Raw genomic sequence first — 18,780 nt, 5'->3', positions numbered from 1 at the left:
AGTTCTGTCAGACTAAGGCCTCATCCTTATGATCTCATTTAACCTTAATTACCTCCTAAAGACTCTCTTTGTATAGTCAGACTGAGGGTTAGGGCTTCAGCACATGAATTTGGCTGTGGGTGGAGAATACAGTTCAATCCATAGCAGAAGGTATTTCTTTTGAAGACATTCAGGTCATGCTATTACCCCCAACGAGACTAACATATGATGTGGACAAGGGTGACTTAAACATTTACATTGGTCTCAAGTAGAGAGTTCTGTATAAAAGTAATGTATTTTATAATACTTTAAAAATAGTGCTATAAGCTTTTAAAATGAAAATCTGGGTTATTATTTATCTTCTCTGTTACTGTTTTTCTGTCTGTTTCCATCCATTATATCCAGTCTTAAAGTGTGCCTGGATAATATTCCTTCCTCAACTTTAACCTAAAAGCCTTTTTGAGCAGTATGTCAGATATTCTACTAAGCATATTTTTCTAGGCTTCAATAATATCTATTCTGTTCCTTGTCAAAAATCCATTGTCCTAATATCTAAACTGGTGGTCCAGAAAATGGGGTCTTTTTCTTTGATTTTATATAGCCACTTCCTGAATTTTTCTTCTCTTCTAAAATAGTTTATTTCACTAGGGAAAACCATTTATTTGCCCTTTCAGTTTTCTTTAACATGGAGTCATAAGAGAATCAGATCTAATGTTCATAACTCCAGAGGTGGTGATGTGTCCTTTAGTTTATAAGGCTGATAATTTGAAGAAAACTTACTCTCCCAGCCAGCCAGGGAGTACTGAATGTTTATTTACTTAACACTGTACAAGGTGCATTGAACTATATAAAATAAATACTCTTCCTGACCCCTAAAGTAGGTTAGGTCCCCTTGCTATAATTTCTCTTACTACTTTGTACTTTCCCTTCATAGCACATATCATAATGGCTAGTAGTTAATATTTTGTACGGCTGTTTTACGGCTTTCTTCTGACTAAGCCAGGACTATAGTTGTATTCACTATTGTAGCCACTGCATTTTATAGAGTTCTGGTTCATATTCTGCTCCTAATATGTATCTGTTGAGTAAATGGATGATAAAGTTAGCTCTTTTTTTTTAAAGATTTTATTTATTTATTTATTTGACAGAGAGAGCACAAACAGAGGGAGCAGCAGAGGGAGAGGGAGAAGCAGGCTCCCCACTGAGCAGAGCCCGAGGCAGGACTTGATCCCAGGACCCTGGGATCATGACGCGAGCTGAAGGCAGACGCTCAACCCACTGAGCTACCCAGGCGCCCCAATAAACGTAGTTCTTAAGACTAGGAGGAAACAGACAAATCCTAAATGTGGTACACTTAATAGGGAAAATGGCTAGGTGGTGTTATATGCAGCTGATGAGTCACAGACTCTACCTCTGAAACTAATAATACACTGTATTAGTTGATTTTAAATTAATTGTTTTTAAATTTAAAAAAATGAATAAAAAAATCACTGACAAAATGGGAAGGGGGGTATGCTTTATAATAAAAGAGAATTAAGAGTCATAATAATCAGATGCAGTATATGGATCTTGTTTGGACATTGATTCATAACAAAGCATGTCAAAAGACATTTTTGAGGCAATTGGGTAAATTTGAATATGAGCTAGGTATTAGGTGATACCAAGAGATTACTGTTAATTTTGTTAGGTAACTGTGGTTACCTAAGAAAATGTCCATATTTTCTTTTAGAAATGAATACTAAAATATAGACTATAGAGTATTTTAATAGCAGAAAGGAGATGTATAATAAAAAAATAAAACCCATGAAACATGGCCCCTGCCTCTAGGAAGCTCATAATCTAATGAAGTCAAGAGGCAAAAATACATGAAACAATTAAATACTGAACAGATTTAGTCAAATAGTAGAGACCGCAGTAGGAATTTAGAGAATGACCAGTATGTTGCAATGGTGAAAGTGTTTATCAAAGAGGCCGGACTTGAGCCTGGCTTTGAAAGATGGAGATTTCCATGAGGAGGAAGGCATTCTGAGCTAGAGAGAAGCAGCTTGAGCTGTTAGAAATACTAAGTAGTCCCTTTAGTTCCAGGCCCTTGTCTCTAGTAGTAGCTACAGTTATGCTTGAGAAACATGGTGGCTTCCTTCTCAGACTGATAGGAGCAGAACTCCTCTATGTGATTTGCATATCTCTCCATCGTGACTATCATCACCCCACTTAAATAGCTGGTTAGCATGACTCCACTGTATCCATCACTCTGTGCTTTAAACAGAAAGGCCTGTTCTCAGTCTCCTGTTCAGTGGGGAATGCCAAGAGTGTCACACCTCCACATGGTAAAAAGCAACAAAAATGAGAAGAAGCTAAGGGGTGTTAATATTCCTAAATACCGTTGGCTTCAATTACTGTTCCTAAACTGTGCCCAGAAAGGTAGGTATACTTGTCCTTGATAGAGTTAGGAGTTCCTTAGTATTTTTTTTTTTAGCTTGAAGAGATACGAAGAATTGACTTGTAAAGCATTTGAAGGTTTCATGCCCTGTCTCAGATCTTTCTGTTCGGTTGTGCCATTTTTTTTTGCTCTAGGCACACTAGGCAGGGTTTCTGCGGTTTGTGCCGACTATTATGAGGCTTTAGTGGAGCGACAGTTCTTGCCCTCGGCTAATAACTTACCTTAACAGCATAGGGTGTTAAACTCCATGTATAAAACTCTATAGGTCATTAATATCAAACTTGGTTATAGTTGGATTAATGGCTTTCCTTTCTATAAATATGTATTCAGGAATGTTATGTGTTCTTGTCATTGTCTTTAGTGAGATCTATGGATTTGATAATGTCTCCCTGCATGCAGCTCTCTTACTGCACAGCAGCCCAAGGCTTGTCATTATGGACCAGTCTTCCCCCATGCCCCTGCTCCTTCTGGGGGAAGATAAAGGCTCCAGATACTCTCTGGATAGTGAACAGTATTTCCTGTTATTAGTATAAGAAAAAAAGTACTCCAAAGAGGAAAGCGTAGATTTCATAGATTATGACCTGGGCTTTCTTCCCTTTTTGCTGTATTTGTGTTCCTTGATGAGCCATCGCATTTACTCCCATAGCTTTAATAATCATCTACCTGTATGTCAGAGATAAAATAAAATTTAATAAATCTTTGTTTGGTTTTACATTTTTTCTTCAGTTGTAGATTCATATTTCTGTCTGTTTTATACCTTCACCCAAGATCCTATACCTTAAATTCACCATATAGCATGGTGTTTAAATAAATGCTTAGCACTGGAGACAGACTACCTGGATTCAAATGTCCCTGCTTCCACTCTGCCCCTCCTTCCCCTACAGAATTCATTTTCACCATACTTGAAATGGTCTTTTTATAAAATATAAATCAAATTATATAAAAGTCTCCTAGTTAAAACTCTCCTGTTTTTTCCTAAAATAAAATCCAGATTCTTCACAAACTAGTCTATGTTTGCCTGTTCCACTTCATATTATTCTCCCAACTCATCCTGCTCCAGCCATACTGGCCTTCTTCTGTTTCTAAAACATGCTGGACTTTTTCTCTCTGCTTAGAATGTTCTGCTTCTAGATCTTAATGTGGTTGACTCCTTCTGTCATCAGATTCAGAGAGGCCTTTCCTGATCATTCATTCTAAAGCAGCCCTCTGCTTCAGTACTTTCTAAGTCCTTACTCTGTCTTACTGTGATACCATAGTAATAAATAAAATCATGGCATGATGAAGCAGTATAGTGTGATTATGAGCGCAGGCTCCAGAGCCAGACACCCTAGGACTGAACTCTGGTTTTGTCTACTTACTAGCTCTGTGATTTGGGGGAAGACAGTTAACCTTTTTGTATCTCTGTTCTTGTCTTCTGTGAAATGAGGCCAAAAGTAGTACCTATCTAATAGGTTGTAGTAAGGGTTAAATAAATTAAAACTTGAAATGTGCTTATAACAGAGCCCACAGCTAGTACTGAACCAAGGTTATAGTATTATTGTCTTCCTAGCCCTAATCAGTCTGAAATTATCTTGTTTACTTAATAGCTTGATCTGTTTGTTGTCTGTCCCCTCCATTCTAAACTCTTAAGCTCTGCAAGGGTAAGAATCTTACTGCCTGTTTCCTTTACTTGCAAAACCCCAGCACCTGAAAGGCATCTGATAAATATTTGTTGAATAATTAAATGAATAGATAAATAACACTCAATAAATTACTTAATCCCTTGGAGCCATCATTTTCTTTATATACAGTGTGGATGATGTGTTACTGCGAGGATTAACAGAAATAATTTCATGTCCTTGGAACAATGTGTAGCACAAAGAACTGATAGAGGTGTGTGTCTAAATAATTGTATCCGTTATCCATTCTACTCAAAAGATTGTTTATCCTCTTGCTTTGTTCCTATCCTCCTTAATGGCTTTACTACTCATCTGGTTGCCTCAGATAAAAACGTCAGTCTTTTGTTTCTCCACCCCTTCTCCTCATCCCACACCTAATTGTTCAGTATATTCTATCTGTCCTACCTCTTAAATGTCTCTGTAATCCATCTTCTCATTCCCACTAGTTTAGATCCACATGATTTCTTGCTTAGTCTATTTTAAACAACCTTCTGACTGCTTCCTCTTCTTTTCCACTCTCAACCCTAAAGCATCTGCCTTATTGTTGCCAAGATTCTAGAATATAAATTTGATCATCTCACTCCCTTGTTTAATAACTTTTGGTGATTCCCCATTGTCCTCAAATTAAAGCCCAAATTTCTTCATAAGTTTGTGAGGTTCTTTACAATATGACTTTAGCTTTGGCCTTTTTGTGTGCTCTCCAACCTTCCCGTTCTTATACTCTGCTTTGGCCATGCTGAATTTCTCACTGGGCCCAGATTCACCATGTTATGACATGGCCTTTGCACCTTTGCTCATGCCATTTCCTTTGTTTTTCCTGGTCCTTCCCATTAGCCTCTCCCTTTTTATTCTGCTTTGTTAATTCCTCCGCAGTTACTCTTATTTGTGAAGCCCTTCATGATTTCCTAGGACAGAAGAAACACTTTCCTCTTGTTCTTCCCACTGTTCTTATATTATTAAGGATCACATGGTATACTGACAAGTTCCATGACTGTCATGCTCACTTAATCTACTGGCTAGCTTCTTGGAGCTAAGACATATTTATAAAAATGCATGCCATATGTGTATCTGTATAAAATACATGTGTGTGTGTGTATGACTCTGTGTGTGAGTGTGTGTGTGTGTATGTGTTCTCTGGAGACTGGCAGAAGGAAGGAGTCGTTATACTCTAATACTCCGTGCTGCAACGTGGAAGGAACTAATCAGGGAATTAAGATTCTGAGCTTTCTTGAAGCTTAAAGTACAAAGAGTTTACAGGGACAAGAAACTCCCAAGATTCTTGGCATTTTCTCCAAATGAGAGCAGAGGGATTTCCTGAGGTTTTCCTGAGTCATACTAGAGATTGGGAGCAAGAAAGGGGAAAAGAGAAGGTGATGTTGCTGGGCTTCTGGACAAGGTTTCTTGTCTGAGTCTCCTTACTTGAACTGGATTTATCCTGCCTTTATCTGTCTCCATGCTGACTCTGAGCTGTGGCTCCTGGGTTCACCGTTCTGCTCTTCCTAAACTGTGTCTCAAGACATGCCAGTACCACCCAGACTACTCCTGTCTTTCAACTTCCTCAGCAGCACCTCTGGTCTTGCTAGCCTTGGCTCTTGTCCCTTCTTGACCTATTCTGGCCTTTTTTACTTCTAATGATTCTCCCCTGACAAACGCCATGATTCCTGGTATTTGACCCCAGCCTGATCTGATGACTGATTCTGCTATGCCCTTTGGTTTTCCCGGAAGGGGAACTTGTAGACTGTCAGGGGAGCCTGATGATACCCTGGGGCCAGACTGTGACAGCCAGGTGTGCTCAAGTCCCTCAGCCGCCTGAGGGGCCCTTCTCTGGGTATTCAGCTAATTGGGGATGGACAGTTTAATCTGCAGTTTTCTGTCAACTTGTCTTTATTGTATTGATAAGATATTTTAAGAGCCTGCAATGCATGCTAATGACTAAGCAATAAGGTTGTTGGGAAGATTAGGACCTGCTTGAGAACAAGAATGTGTTCTACACCTTTTGTTTTCCTTTCTCATATCCTCTTAGCATACTTTAAGTCCTCAGTAACTGTCATCAGAGTAATAATTACAGGATGGCTGGATCACAGTTTTTGTTTTATTTTGTTTTAGATTGTTTCTCATGTTAGTAAACATTCCTTTTGGAATTGGAAGAATAAAAAAATAGATTGTTCCTCATGGTGAGAGAGAGGTTGATTTAACTGTAGTGAAAAATAGATACTAGTCAGGAGATTTTTAAGTATGCTTTTTTCATATAACAATAGTTGTCCTATTACACTGTTGAGATTTTGTTGTTAAGGTTATTATATTTGGGAAAACCTGTAAGTCCTTTTTTTAGAACTCTAAAAAGATATGAAATAGCATGTCATAGGTTATTTCCTTCCACGAAAGATTAAGATCCCCACTGATGTCCTGTAAACTTCAAGGCTGATATTTTCTTTTGGGGCAGAAAATTAGGGCATTTCTATGTGGAATTGAAATGAAATATATTTATCAAATAAAATGGAATTTATTCCGTAGTAAAAAGAGTACTCCACCTTCAGAGGCAGTCTATATATATATGTCAGCCCTTTTTAGAGACCACAAAAGAGAATCTGTTCCTCTTCAATTTACATATGCAGCCCAACACTAAGGTTGTTTGTGTTAAGAATTTCTAGGTATCTCAGCAAGAATTTTCAACATCACAATTTTCAACTACAAAGGCATGGTATAGTTTAATAAACACACATACACACAAAACTTCCTTTAAAATTGTATTAATAATATGAGCTGTTATTTTAAAACCCTACTCTCCGTTTGAAAGCTTGCAAAGCAGACTGTACCTTAATCTTTAAACGGTACTTCTGGGAGGTAGAAAGAGGAAGAATGGCTGCGTGGGCCTTAATTCTTTATCTGGTTCCACTGTCCATGTGACCTTTGTCTTTAAGGAGGATAGTGTGACTTTTTTTTATTCTTGCAAATGTTGAAGTACTTTCTATTTTATGGTAAAACTAAGATGCAGCTTAATATAATATAGCTTGTGTTTTTTATTCCTCAATATAAGACCCCGGGACAAGTACCTATGTGATGCTTAGGCCCACTTTAATTTTGCTCATTTCACATAAGTAGCACTGTTCCCTTATAGTTGAAGATGCCTGCTGATTATGCATGAGGTAGACAAAATGATCATGTATACTTTCTGTCGTTAGCTCACTTAAAGATGGGGCTTTCAAATTTGTGGTTTGGGTTCTGATTTAGTCTTCATATCTCTGGTTAAAATAGCTACCCTCTTTGGGTTGGCATTTGTCAGGGTGATCTGTCTGTGCTATAGTTTTCTGCAAGGCCACTTCAGTAAATGATCTTTGGAAATTGCAAAATATTCTTGAACTTGTGTCTAAAACATAGTAGGTTTTTGATAAATATTTCTCAATTTTGTGCATACATATCTGTATGTCTTTCAACATCTTGATCCCTTATTCCACTCCAGGTTTTATTAGCAAGTGTATGTATTAGTAAATATTACAACAATCCTAGTTACTTAACTGTGTGTACAGACTGTGTGCTCAGCAATCCTAGCTTGTATTTTACATTACTTTACAGTGTAAATAGGTAGTTGTATTACTGAAGAAGGGATCTCATGTTTAGGCACTTCATATAATGTCAGGCATGGTGTTTGGACTCAGACACACTTGAATTCAAATCCCATTCCTGCCACTTTCTGCAAATCCTTGAACAAGAGAGAGTCTTTTTAAGCTTCTCATTTCTCATCTTTAAAATAAAAATAACAGATCTTCCTTCATTGGGTTGACAGGACAATTAAATAAAAAAGATAATATATAACAAGCATATAGCGATATGCTTGATTCAAGTAAACATTTAATAAATTGTGGTTTCTGCAGTTATTTTTGTCACTGTCATTTTCAGTAGTGGTCAGGCTACTGTTAAAGACTTACTTGTTACACTTACTCTTGGTAAATTCCATCACAAAAGTTCAGTTTATTTATGTATATATGTATTCATTCATTTATTTGATGATGGGCTGTTTCTTTCTTTCTTTGATGATGGTCCAGAAAATAGAAATGTTGTCTTGAGTCTTCAGGGGGGAAGAATTTCTTCCTGTTCTCTTAGTATGGTTCATATTATTTAACATATTTTTGTGGAACCAACTTGTGTGGCTAGGATTGGTCATAGACAGCACTTTTGTGATTAATAAATTCTCTAAGAATGTAGCATTTTCTTCACTGGGTGTTTAATTTTAGAGAAAACTCTTGAAATATTGATAATCATACAGCTCTGCAGTGGATAAAAATATATCAGCTACTTCCCAAAGCTTCCCTAGTAGTTTAAAGACAGAATGCCCCCGACCATCCTCCTGACACGTACACAAGGGTGAAATATGGGTAAACACACAAACTACTCTTTGGAAACAGGTGAGAGTGAAAGGCCCCCACCACCAAGTACAGTTTTGAGCTTCCTACAGTCCTGGACCTCTGTGCCCTCTTTCCCTGAAATATGCCCCTCTGCCCACCCTGCACACATAACCATAAGGCAGAACACAGTACTTGGGCCTCTCCCTTTTCTTCCAACTCCTATCAAAATTTCATGTTTCTGAAGAGTTCATATTACAGGCTACTTATTACTTCCATTACGTGTAATCAAAAAGAGGAGTTTGCAAATTTAAGGAATCTCTAACTGGTGAATTTTGCATTAGGAGAAAATATTTAGGAAAGGGAAAGGAATAATGGAATGTTCTTTCCTTCGAAAACCCTACCTTTACTCTATGTTTAAAATAAGGTATTTTCTAATATCTCTGAAAGTCAGGGAATTGAGAAGATACACAACTGCACTTGTGTAAACAGGCAACTCTACAATAAAATTCCCTCTGTGAATGGGTTATTCTTTAAAAAAAACATTCAAGACTCACTTAACTTTACTTGGTTTTCTTATATATCAACTATTCCTTCAGTATAGGTAATCCTCACTTTGCACAGTTGTGGAGGACCATAAAAAAGGCCATTCCAGTAAAAATGAAAAGCAGTTTTAATAATCAATGGGAAAAATCAAGTTGCTTTATAAACTTTAATAATTTTTGTCAAAATATTAAATCTCTTACTGTCAGTTATAAATGTATATGGAAATGAAAAAAAGAGAAAAACTAATACTTAGTACACTAATATTTATGTAGTAGAATTTAAAACATTAGAAACATTGTGAAGTATTTTATTCCTTTGTAAAAAACCTGTGTAGAATAATCTGAATAGTGCTTGTCTTCCTATCCTAGAACTTATGATCTGAAGCTACTAGCATCTTTTCCAATGTCTTGACGAATTGTCATACTCCTAAGTTTGCAACAGCTTCCAACATTTTATCCTTAATGCTTTCAGTGTTGTGAAATATCTCCATATTGCTTTAATGTGAAGTTTTTTGCCAACCTGTCACTTCCTCTAGACATCTTTATTCTTTTCACCACAACTACTTCTCTCATTTATGTCAACAAGTTTGCCGCTCCCAGGTTCCTCAGGCATTGCTAGGGTCTCTCAAATGGTGACAGTTTCAACATTTCCATGGTCAGGTCTTCAATAACTACATTTACATTTGATTCTAGTTTTACTTCTAACATTGATCACTATTCAGTTCTTAGCTGCACCTTCGTTTTTGTTGGCCAGTTCTGTCTTTTGGTTATCCATTATTGTAAAATGTATGTGACAGGACTACATGTGTACTGTCTGTGTGTGAACTCAGTAACAGATGCAGAGTGACCATCCACTTTCAGACTTAGAAAGAAGTGACCCGATTGGTCACTGATGCATATCTGTTATTTATGTACTTTTGTGAACTGAAAAGCAAGTATTGAAATTTTTATTTTATGCAGTTTCATGCAGTTAGTTACAGTCAATATAATGTGTTAAATTTGAGCCACTTTGTTAAGTAACTGGTATTATTTACCTAAACTGTGGCAACTGAAATTTATGAGTATTGGAAGCATGTGCAGCAAGGATATCAATGCTGGAAAACTGTCACATAGGCCAGATCATAAAAGCTGGTTCAGATCCAAAAACTGCTTTCACTTTGTTTCATAATTAGGCCCTCATCTAGCAAGTAAGGAAAAGATACGAAATCAAAGATACATGGGGGGCAGGTGGGTTTATTTCCCTGATGTCCCCCTATGTCCTGAAGATGTTTCGGGAGTTTAGTGGTCTCAGCAACCCACTGGGCTTGCTGACTTTATCCCTTTTGTTGGGGATGCCATTGAGAACTAGAGAGGCAAGTTAATTGCTCAAGTTCTCACAACTAGTTAATGGCAGCATAGCACTAGAAGTTAGGTCTTTTGGTACTTGGTCCTGGCATTTATTCTTTTACCACATTTGCTTTCTTTTAATCCCCTTCAAGCACGTCCTATTACTCCTGTGTAATGGGCTATGAGAAAATGTGGACTGAGGAGCTTTTCATTGTTAGCGATAATCTATTCTAGATATAATACCTCAAAGGTCAAACTAACAGGACTTTCATTTCTCTTACTGCTAGTAGGTACAGGAACAATCTTGTACCTCTGTAGCTCTTTGGACAAGGGGAGCCCTAATCCAGAATGTATATATCCATTAACATTGCAAGCTGAAAAATCCTTTAAGCTTCTCCCGGATTCTAGCACACTTCCGATATATCAGTTGCAGCTCCCAAACTGCTTTATGATGTTTTCTCTGACATAATGAAGCCTTTGGCCATCACTGCTACTTTGAAAATCAAAGCCTTTTGGTCTCTAATGGAATGTTTATAAAAATACTCCATTTTGAAATTTGCTCAGGAAAAGGAAGTATGGTAAATGATGTTAGAATTCCCTCCGGCTTGCCTTGGCATTGATTCATTTAATGTTATGTACTCTGGAAATATCTGGAATTAGTGTGAATAAGAGTATTAAAACCAAAAGTTAAATAGCTCTTATCTTCATTGTCTTCTTTTATGGAAGTATAGCATCAGATATGCAGCCCTAATTGTTATTTCTATATAACTTGATTAATTTCCCTTTGCCAAATCTAATACAGTAATCGAGGGTAAGCTTAAAATTCCTAATGGCTATGTCAGAAGTCTCGTATGTTTCCATTCTTTTGGTAAGGTTAAAGTGGCAAGTTTTTTTTTTTTTTAAGATTTTATTTATTTGATTGAGAGAGAAGAGAGAGAGAGAGAGAAGAGAGCACGAGCGGGGTGGGGGCAGAGGGGGAGGAGCGGAGGGAGAGGGAGAAGCAGGCTCCCCACTGAGCAGGGAGCCAGGACTCAGGGATTGATCCAGGACCCTGGAATCATGACCTGTGCTGAAGGCGGATGCTTAACTGAATGAGCCGCACAGGAGCCCTAAGTGGCAGGTTTTTTTTGAAGGAGCAGTATAAGATGGCAAGCCTGTAGTAAAAAAAAAAAAAAAAAGCGAGCCACAGAACTATACTCTGAATATGTTGTTCTCTGTTGTTTTCCTTGGTGTCAGTGAAAAAAAAAAAAAAAAAAGTCAAATGTATGAAACATTCAGTTTAGTAATATAGTGATTCAGAATACTCAGATGTAAAAGGGACGCAAGGACCTTTGGCTTATCCTATGCTGTTGGTTCTGTCTTAAGGCACTGATGCATCTTAAAGTAAGAAAATAACATTTATTCAGGAACTATTTAATGAGGACTGCTGTATACCAGGAATTGTTCTAGGGAGCTAGCAGTGAATGTGAGATGGTCAGACTCCCTGCTTTCCTGGAGCTTATACTCGAATGGGGGAGAGAGAGAGACAAAAAATTACATGGATTGATTGATTAATGGATCAGTTCCATGGCTTTCACTATGCATTTCTGTTAATTTGCCCACCAGCACAGGCCTCTTACTAGCATGGTAAAAAGGTCTGATCACTCAGAGTATTACAGACTTGTAAAGTATTGAAAGGGGACTTTGGGGAATTGAGGACAGTGACCTTTTAGAAAACAGCCAGCTCCATCAGTGACTTCTGCTTGCTGTCCCTGTCATATGTGCTCCTTTGCTGGCCTTTGTTGTTAGTTCTCATGGCACTTCAGCTTTCTCTCTGAAGTAACACACAATACACTGTTGGGGCTGTCATTTTGACTTCAACTCAGAGCCATTTGCTAACTTCTTTTAAAAACATAATTAAAAAGAATAAACATAGGGGCAAATGTAGCATCTTAAAGTGACGTTTGAAATTCCAGGTTAAAACCTTCTAATAAAATGCTGCTAATATTTTGGGAAACATTTCTTATTTGTCACTAGTCTTTCTTTATATAAGCCTCTGAGTTCCCAAGGACATCCTTTGGTAATAGTTGACTTTCCTATCTAGTAGCATTATTTGATTTTAAATTGTTTGATTTGGGGGCACCTGGGTGGCTCAGTTGGTTGAGCGTCCAACTCTTAATTTCACCTCAGGTCATGATCTCAGGGTTGTGGGATTGAGCCTCATATCGGTCTTCCCGCTCAGCCGGGGAGTCTACTTGTCTCTCTCTCTGCCCTTCCCCCTGCTCGTGCTCTCTGTCTCTCTCTAAAATAAATAAATCTTTAAAAAATTGTTTGAGGGGCGCCTGGGTGGCTCAGTCCTGAAGTGTCTGCCTTCAGCTCAGGTCATGATCCCAGGGTCCTGGGATCGAGCCCCGCATCGGGCTCCCTGCTCCGCGGGAAGCCTGCTTCTCCCTCTACCACTCCCCTTGCTTGTGTTCCTGCTCTTGCTATCTCTCTCTCTGTCAAATAAATAAAATCTTTAAAAATAAAAATAAAAAATAAAAAGAATAAAAATATGTGGGTTGTTTGATTATAGAGTAGTTACGATCAAGAACTTACAAACATTTTTACTGATGTCCTTAAGATATTTGTCCGGTCTTTAAAATTCTCTTGCAGAAACCACAGCTCTGTTAAATACTACATTTATAAACTAAAACATTTTTCTCTAACAAAGAAGGAAAAGCTACCATCATTCATTTAACCAGATACTCATAGTAGTAAAATTGGTTTTAAAACAGGGAACAGGTTTTAAAACAAAACAGGTTTTGTTTTTGTTATACCTGTGGTTTTTGCTTTGTTTTTTAGAGGTTGAAAAGAGTGTGCTCTTTCTGGGAGTTCAGTTAGTTAATTGCAGTGAGTAGATCAATATTCAGCACCCTTTCTTTTAAGGCTCGTATAATCCTGAGATTTTATGAATCTATATTTACCTTTGCTCTGCTTCCCCCCCCCCATACCAAACAGAGCAGGAATTGTGTTGGAGTGAGCTAGAGAGTGAATTGGGCTGTAGCGTAGGAGGAGGTGTTGGGCACTGAGTGAGAGTCAGAGCACATACACATACAGTGTTTGTCTCTAAAAGGTAATTACTGTGGGTTTCTTGTTTTTTTTTTTTAATACCTAGTACGTTCTCTTAATTGTAATAACTTTTTTTAAAAAAAAGATTTATTTATTTCAGAGAGAGAGAGCATGATTGGGGGTGGGGGAAACAGAGGGAGAGGAGAAGTAGACTCCCTGCTGAGTGGGAGCCTAGGCAGGGCTGATCCCACAACCCTGAGATCTGGACCTGAGCCTAAACCAAGAAACCACCCAGGCGCCCCTTAATTGTAATTACTTTTACAATTAGGGGGACGGGAGCCTGGGTGGCTCAGTCATTAAGCATCTGCCTTCAGCTCAGGTCATGATCCCAGGGTCCTGGGATCGAGCCCTGCATCAGGCTCCCTGCTCCGTGGGAAGCCTGCTTCTCCCTCTCCCACTCCCCATGCTTGTGTTCCGTCTCTCGCTGTGTCTCTCTCTGTCAAATAAATAAATAAAATCTTAAAAAAAAAAAAAATTAGGGGGGAAAGGAAGAAAAAGATAAACCCACAGATTTAAAAAACAAAAATTTTTTTTTTTTTTTTTTTTTTTTTTGAAGAACACCTTCTCAAGTAGTTTCCTCCAAACAGACAATACGTGAATTCTTTAAGATGGGTCAGTATTGGGGGCACCTGGGTGGCTCAGTCATTAAGCGTCTCCCTTTGGCTCAGGTCATGATCCCAGGGTCCTGGGTTCGAGCCCCACGTCGGGTTCTCTGCTCACGGGAAGGCTGCTTCTCCCTCTCCCACTCCCCCTGCTTGTGTTCCCTCTCTCTCTCTAATAAACGGAATCTTAAAAAAAAAAAGATGGGTCAATATTTAAGTCATCAAAAAGATTATAGAAAGAGGCTTCTTAAAAGAACTTTTATGGAGAAAAGTATTTTTCATGGGGTTAGAATGCAAGGCTTATGTGTATTGGCTCATAAGAAGCAGTTTCTTAAAAGATAGAATTTTCTTTGATGTTCTGATGGAATTTAAGGTAGACATTTTATATCCATTGGGGTGGGACAGTCTTACTGATCTTTGTATCCCCAGCTCCAGATATACCATCAGCCCATACTGGGTGCTCAGAACCGTTTTCTGAGCTGAACCTAGTACCCTTTTTTTTTAAAGATTTATTTTTATTTATTTATTAGAGAGAGAGCGTGTGAGTGAGCATGCAAGGGGAGGGCCAGAGGGAGAGGATCTCAAGCAGAAAAGACGCTGAGGGCAGAGCACCACTCAGGGCTTAATCTCACGACCCTGAGATCACGACCCAAGCATAAATCAAGAGTCAGTCACCCAGCCAACTGAGCCATCCAGACACCCCCCAGTACCCATTCTTAAGGGAATAATGAAAACAAGATAATCCTGAGTAAAAGAAGTGAATTTTTGATACGTTCTTTTTCAGTTACTCTCCAAAATGTTCCTTTTCAGAAAATGTGAAAATGTTTTTATGTGTAATATATTGGAACCACAAGCACTGACTTTGTATTTCAAAGTTGGAAGAAATGAGATTGATGTCCCACACAGTTGTAAAATGCCAAAAATAAGTAGAGCTGGAATGAATTAAAGCCCAGTGTTCAGAAAGGCCAAGTAAAAGCTTCAGATCAAGAGTGGTTATAATTGAAAGGGTCCAAATAAGTACTTAAAACTACGCCTGCTGGGACTGCTAAGATTTCTGAATTTCAAATTGGCATTTTATGTTTGACAAGGTGACATTGTATAAGAAATGTATTGTAAAACACTGCTGTACGATAGGAAAATGATTGAATGTAAATATTTCAAGATGTGGACCACTGTTCAAATGTTATCATAAATCTTTGCCATTGTTTTAGGGGATAACCCTGCATGCATATATGAGCTGAATTGAGAGAGCTAGCTCGTGGAAGGGAAGTCAGCAGTGAGTTTCTGCCTTTCTGCCACAGCTAATCTGATTTGACCACAAAAGTATCCTATTAGATCTTTGCCATTGTTATCATATGCATATCGTTACATAAAATGGAAAAACTCTTTTCTGAAGATACTACATCTGGCATTGCTTTTGACCTGTTCATGGAGTGGTCTGAAATGTCACTGGTATGTGAAATTGAAATGGGTTGAGACAGTTTGCACTCTTAAACTTTGAAAAGGAAAGAAAAAGCTTGCAACTGTAAAGTTAATTATCTTTCTATTCCTTGCAGGTTTGGAAGGTTTACAGTAGCTGCTCTTCAGTCCAAAGTAGAACAACATGAACGTGAAACCAATCGCCTCAAGAAAGCCCTGGAACGAAGTGATAAGTATATAGAGGAACTAGAATCTCAAATTGCACAGCTAAAAAATTCAAGTGAAGAGAAGGAAGCTATGAATTCCATTTGCCAGAGAGCACTTTCTACAGATGGCAAGGGGAGCATAGGTAACGAGGAGGATATGGCATCAAAGAATCAAGGTGATGGTGCCAGAAAGCAGCTTGGCTCATCCACCTCTAGTTCTCACCTGCCAAAACCTTCTAGCAGTTCTGCCAGGCAGGAAAGCACCAGCAAAACAGAACCAAATTGTTCTAAGAATAAAGACCTATATCAGAAACAGGTGGAAATAATGTTAGATGTGACAGATACAAGTATGGATACTTACTTGGAAAGAGAATGGGGTAATAAGCCAAGTGATTGTATACCCTACAAAGATGAAGAACTTTATGATCTTCCAGCTCCTTGTACTCCTTTGTCCCTTAGTTGCCTTCAGCTCAGTACTCCAGAAAATAGAGAGAGCTCTGTAGTCAAAGCGGTAGGTTCCAAAAAGCACTCAAACCATCTCAGAAAATTGGTGTTTGATGATTTTTGTGATTCTCCAAATGTTTGTAATAAAGATTCATCAGAAGATGATAGAAGTGAAAATGAAAAGAAATCAGAGTGTTTTACTTCCTCAGAGACAGGGTTTTGGGACTGTTGTTCCACAAGCTATGCCCAAAACTTGGATTTTGAAAGCTCAGAGGGGAACACAATAGCAAATTCTGTTGGAGAAATTTCTTTAAAATTAAGTGAGAAATCAGGCTCATGCTTATCTAAGAGGTTAAATTCTATTCGCTCTTTTGAAATGAATCGGACAAGAACATCCAGTGAAGCATCCATGGACGCAGCTTACCTTGACAAAATCTCTGAGTTGGATTCAATGATGTCGGAATCAGACAACAGCAAGAGCCCTTGTAATAATGGTTTTAAGTCAGTGGATTTAGATGGGTTATCAAAGTCATCTCAAGGCAGTGAATTTCTTGAGGAACCAGATAAGTTGGAAGAAAGAACTAAGCCAAACCTTTCCAAAGGTTCTCTAACTACTGATCAGTTAGAAAATGGAAATGACTGGAAACCCACTTCTTTTTTTCTCCTCTCTCCATCTGACCAAGAAATGAATGAAGATTTTTCTCTCCATACCAGTTCTAACCCAGGAACTAATGAAATCAAACCCCCAAGCTGTTTGTTTCAGACTGAGTTTTCCCAGGGTGTTTTGTTAAGCAGTTCACACCGGCTATTTGAAGATCAGAGGTTTGGGTCATCTTTATTTAAAATGACCTCAGAGATGCATGGTCTTCATAACCACCTTCAGTCTCCTTGGTCTACTTCCTTTGTGCCTGAGAAGAGGAATAAAAATATGAATCAGTCAACAAAAAGAAAAATCCAGAGCAGTCTTTCCAATGCCAGCCCATCAAAAGCAACTAAAAGTTGACTCATTAGAAAGGTGTCATTTATGTTTTTGTCCTGAGAGGAATATAAGTTTTTAAAGTTACTTTTTTCCCTCATAAAAGTTCTATACAATTTTGAATTGATAATCTGTAGTCAAGTGTCAAGTCAGAATGGTGGATTAGCCTGTAACCAAAATACTTTTGTTCATTTTAAAGAATTTGTCCTTTTTCAGTTTCATTTGGGCATCTTTTTAAACATAAAAGATAGGGAGAGGGTTTCTTTTAATGAATATTATATGTATCTGGTTTGGGTGTATTTTGTTTTCCTGGGTCTTGATTTAGGTATTAGATACAGTGGCCTATTAATGAGCCTCGGTTGTCTTCAGAACTTGGATTTCTTAAATAAAACTTTTTGGGTTGTCTACACACTGCTCATAAGACACTTGAGTTTCTTTAAAGCTTTCCTAGGGTGGGAATAATTTTGCCTGCCCTTTTTTATTTATATTTAGTGATGGCTCAACTTTTAGGCAGGGCCATGGTTGAGAAATAGCACTCTATATTAGTCCAGTATTCATTTACTTTTTTTTTTTTTAGGTTTTGTATATGTATGTTTGCATTTTTAACATTGTGTTTTGTACAGTTTTTGTGAGAACGTTTTGCTAGAATGAAAGAACACATTTTCTATATGAAAATATTTGTTTTATGTCAGGTAGCTTTCATTTCCTCATCTTTCTGTGTGTGTTGAAAATCAGAAATTGAGCCTACTTTGGAAAGAAGGCATAAAATGGTTGGTTGGGTTTGGAGGAGCCTAAACATGGTAGCATCATTGTTCCAGATACACAGGTGCAGAAGCGCTCTTTGCCAAATGCTTGATCCACTTTCATTCCAGGGGAGCTTTTTTTGGAGTGAAGTTCTTGTTTGCATGTTACTATTCTTTGTGGAAACTCTGTATGCATGGTAGCATTCTTGCTTGCACTGTTTTCCTTACTTAAGAAAAAGAAGTTTTAGTTGGCTAATAGAATATCTTTTATGTAGGACAGAATTTTTTTTCATGAAGAGTGTTGAGATGAGAATAGGTGAGCTAAGCACAATTTTTAATTTAGGCTCTGAAAAAGTATATCCTAAACATGTTTGGTATGCCTATATAGGCCTTTAAAAATGGTTTGTATGCTAATGACTTGTTTATCTAATGTGCACTGAACATTTTACATTAATACTGTACTGTTTTACATCAATACTGCATGCTTTTCTATGTGAATTGAATAAAGGATGTCATAAGCACTGTAATCCTTGATGTTGTCTTAGATATTGAATTAGCCTGTAATGACCAGTAAAACTTACATTTTTAATTGATCTTATAGAGGTTGACAAACTGTGGACCATGGACCAAATCTGGCCTGCACCTGTTTCTTGTGAAAACCTGTGAACTAAAAATGGTTTTTACACTTTTTAACGGTTTTTAAAAATCAAAAAAATCGTTCATAATACAGGAAAATTATATAAAATTCAAATTTCAGTGTTTCTAAATAAAGTCTTATTAGAACTCAGCTATACTCATTTGTTTACATATTATCTATGACTGCTTCTACATTGCAGTGGCAGAGTTGAATAGTTGCCACTGAGACCATATGGCCCACAAAGCCTAAATAATATTTACCGTTTGGCATTTTACAGAAAAATTTGCTGACCCCTGTTAATAATAGACTCTAAGGATTCAATGAAACTATAAAAGTGTAACAAATCACTTTTATGATTTGGAGAATAATGCCCTC

General features: G+C 37.7%; 1 protein-coding gene across 1 annotated transcript in view; it reads left to right on the top strand.

Annotated features, from left to right (window-relative positions):
- The window catches only part of OBI1 (ORC ubiquitin ligase 1), a 39,234-nt gene extending 20,939 nt beyond the window's left edge, over window positions 1-18,295 (top strand). Inside the window, exon 6 of the mRNA XM_081815085.1 lies at window positions 15,537-18,295. Within this exon, the coding sequence (XP_081671211.1) occupies window positions 15,537-17,052 (1,516 nt within the window). The 3' untranslated portion in view covers window positions 17,053-18,295. The remainder of the gene's footprint in view (window positions 1-15,536) is intronic.
- Window positions 18,296-18,780: the final 485 nt, after the last annotated feature.

The sequence above is a fragment of the Leptonychotes weddellii genome, chromosome 3, assembly GCF_054177405.1.
Source record: "Leptonychotes weddellii isolate Sample4059 chromosome 3, ASM5417740v2, whole genome shotgun sequence".
NCBI lineage: Eukaryota > Metazoa > Chordata > Mammalia > Carnivora > Phocidae > Leptonychotes > Leptonychotes weddellii.
The sequence above is the reverse complement of the archived record's forward strand: the minus strand, read 5'-3'. Positions and strand labels throughout refer to the sequence as shown.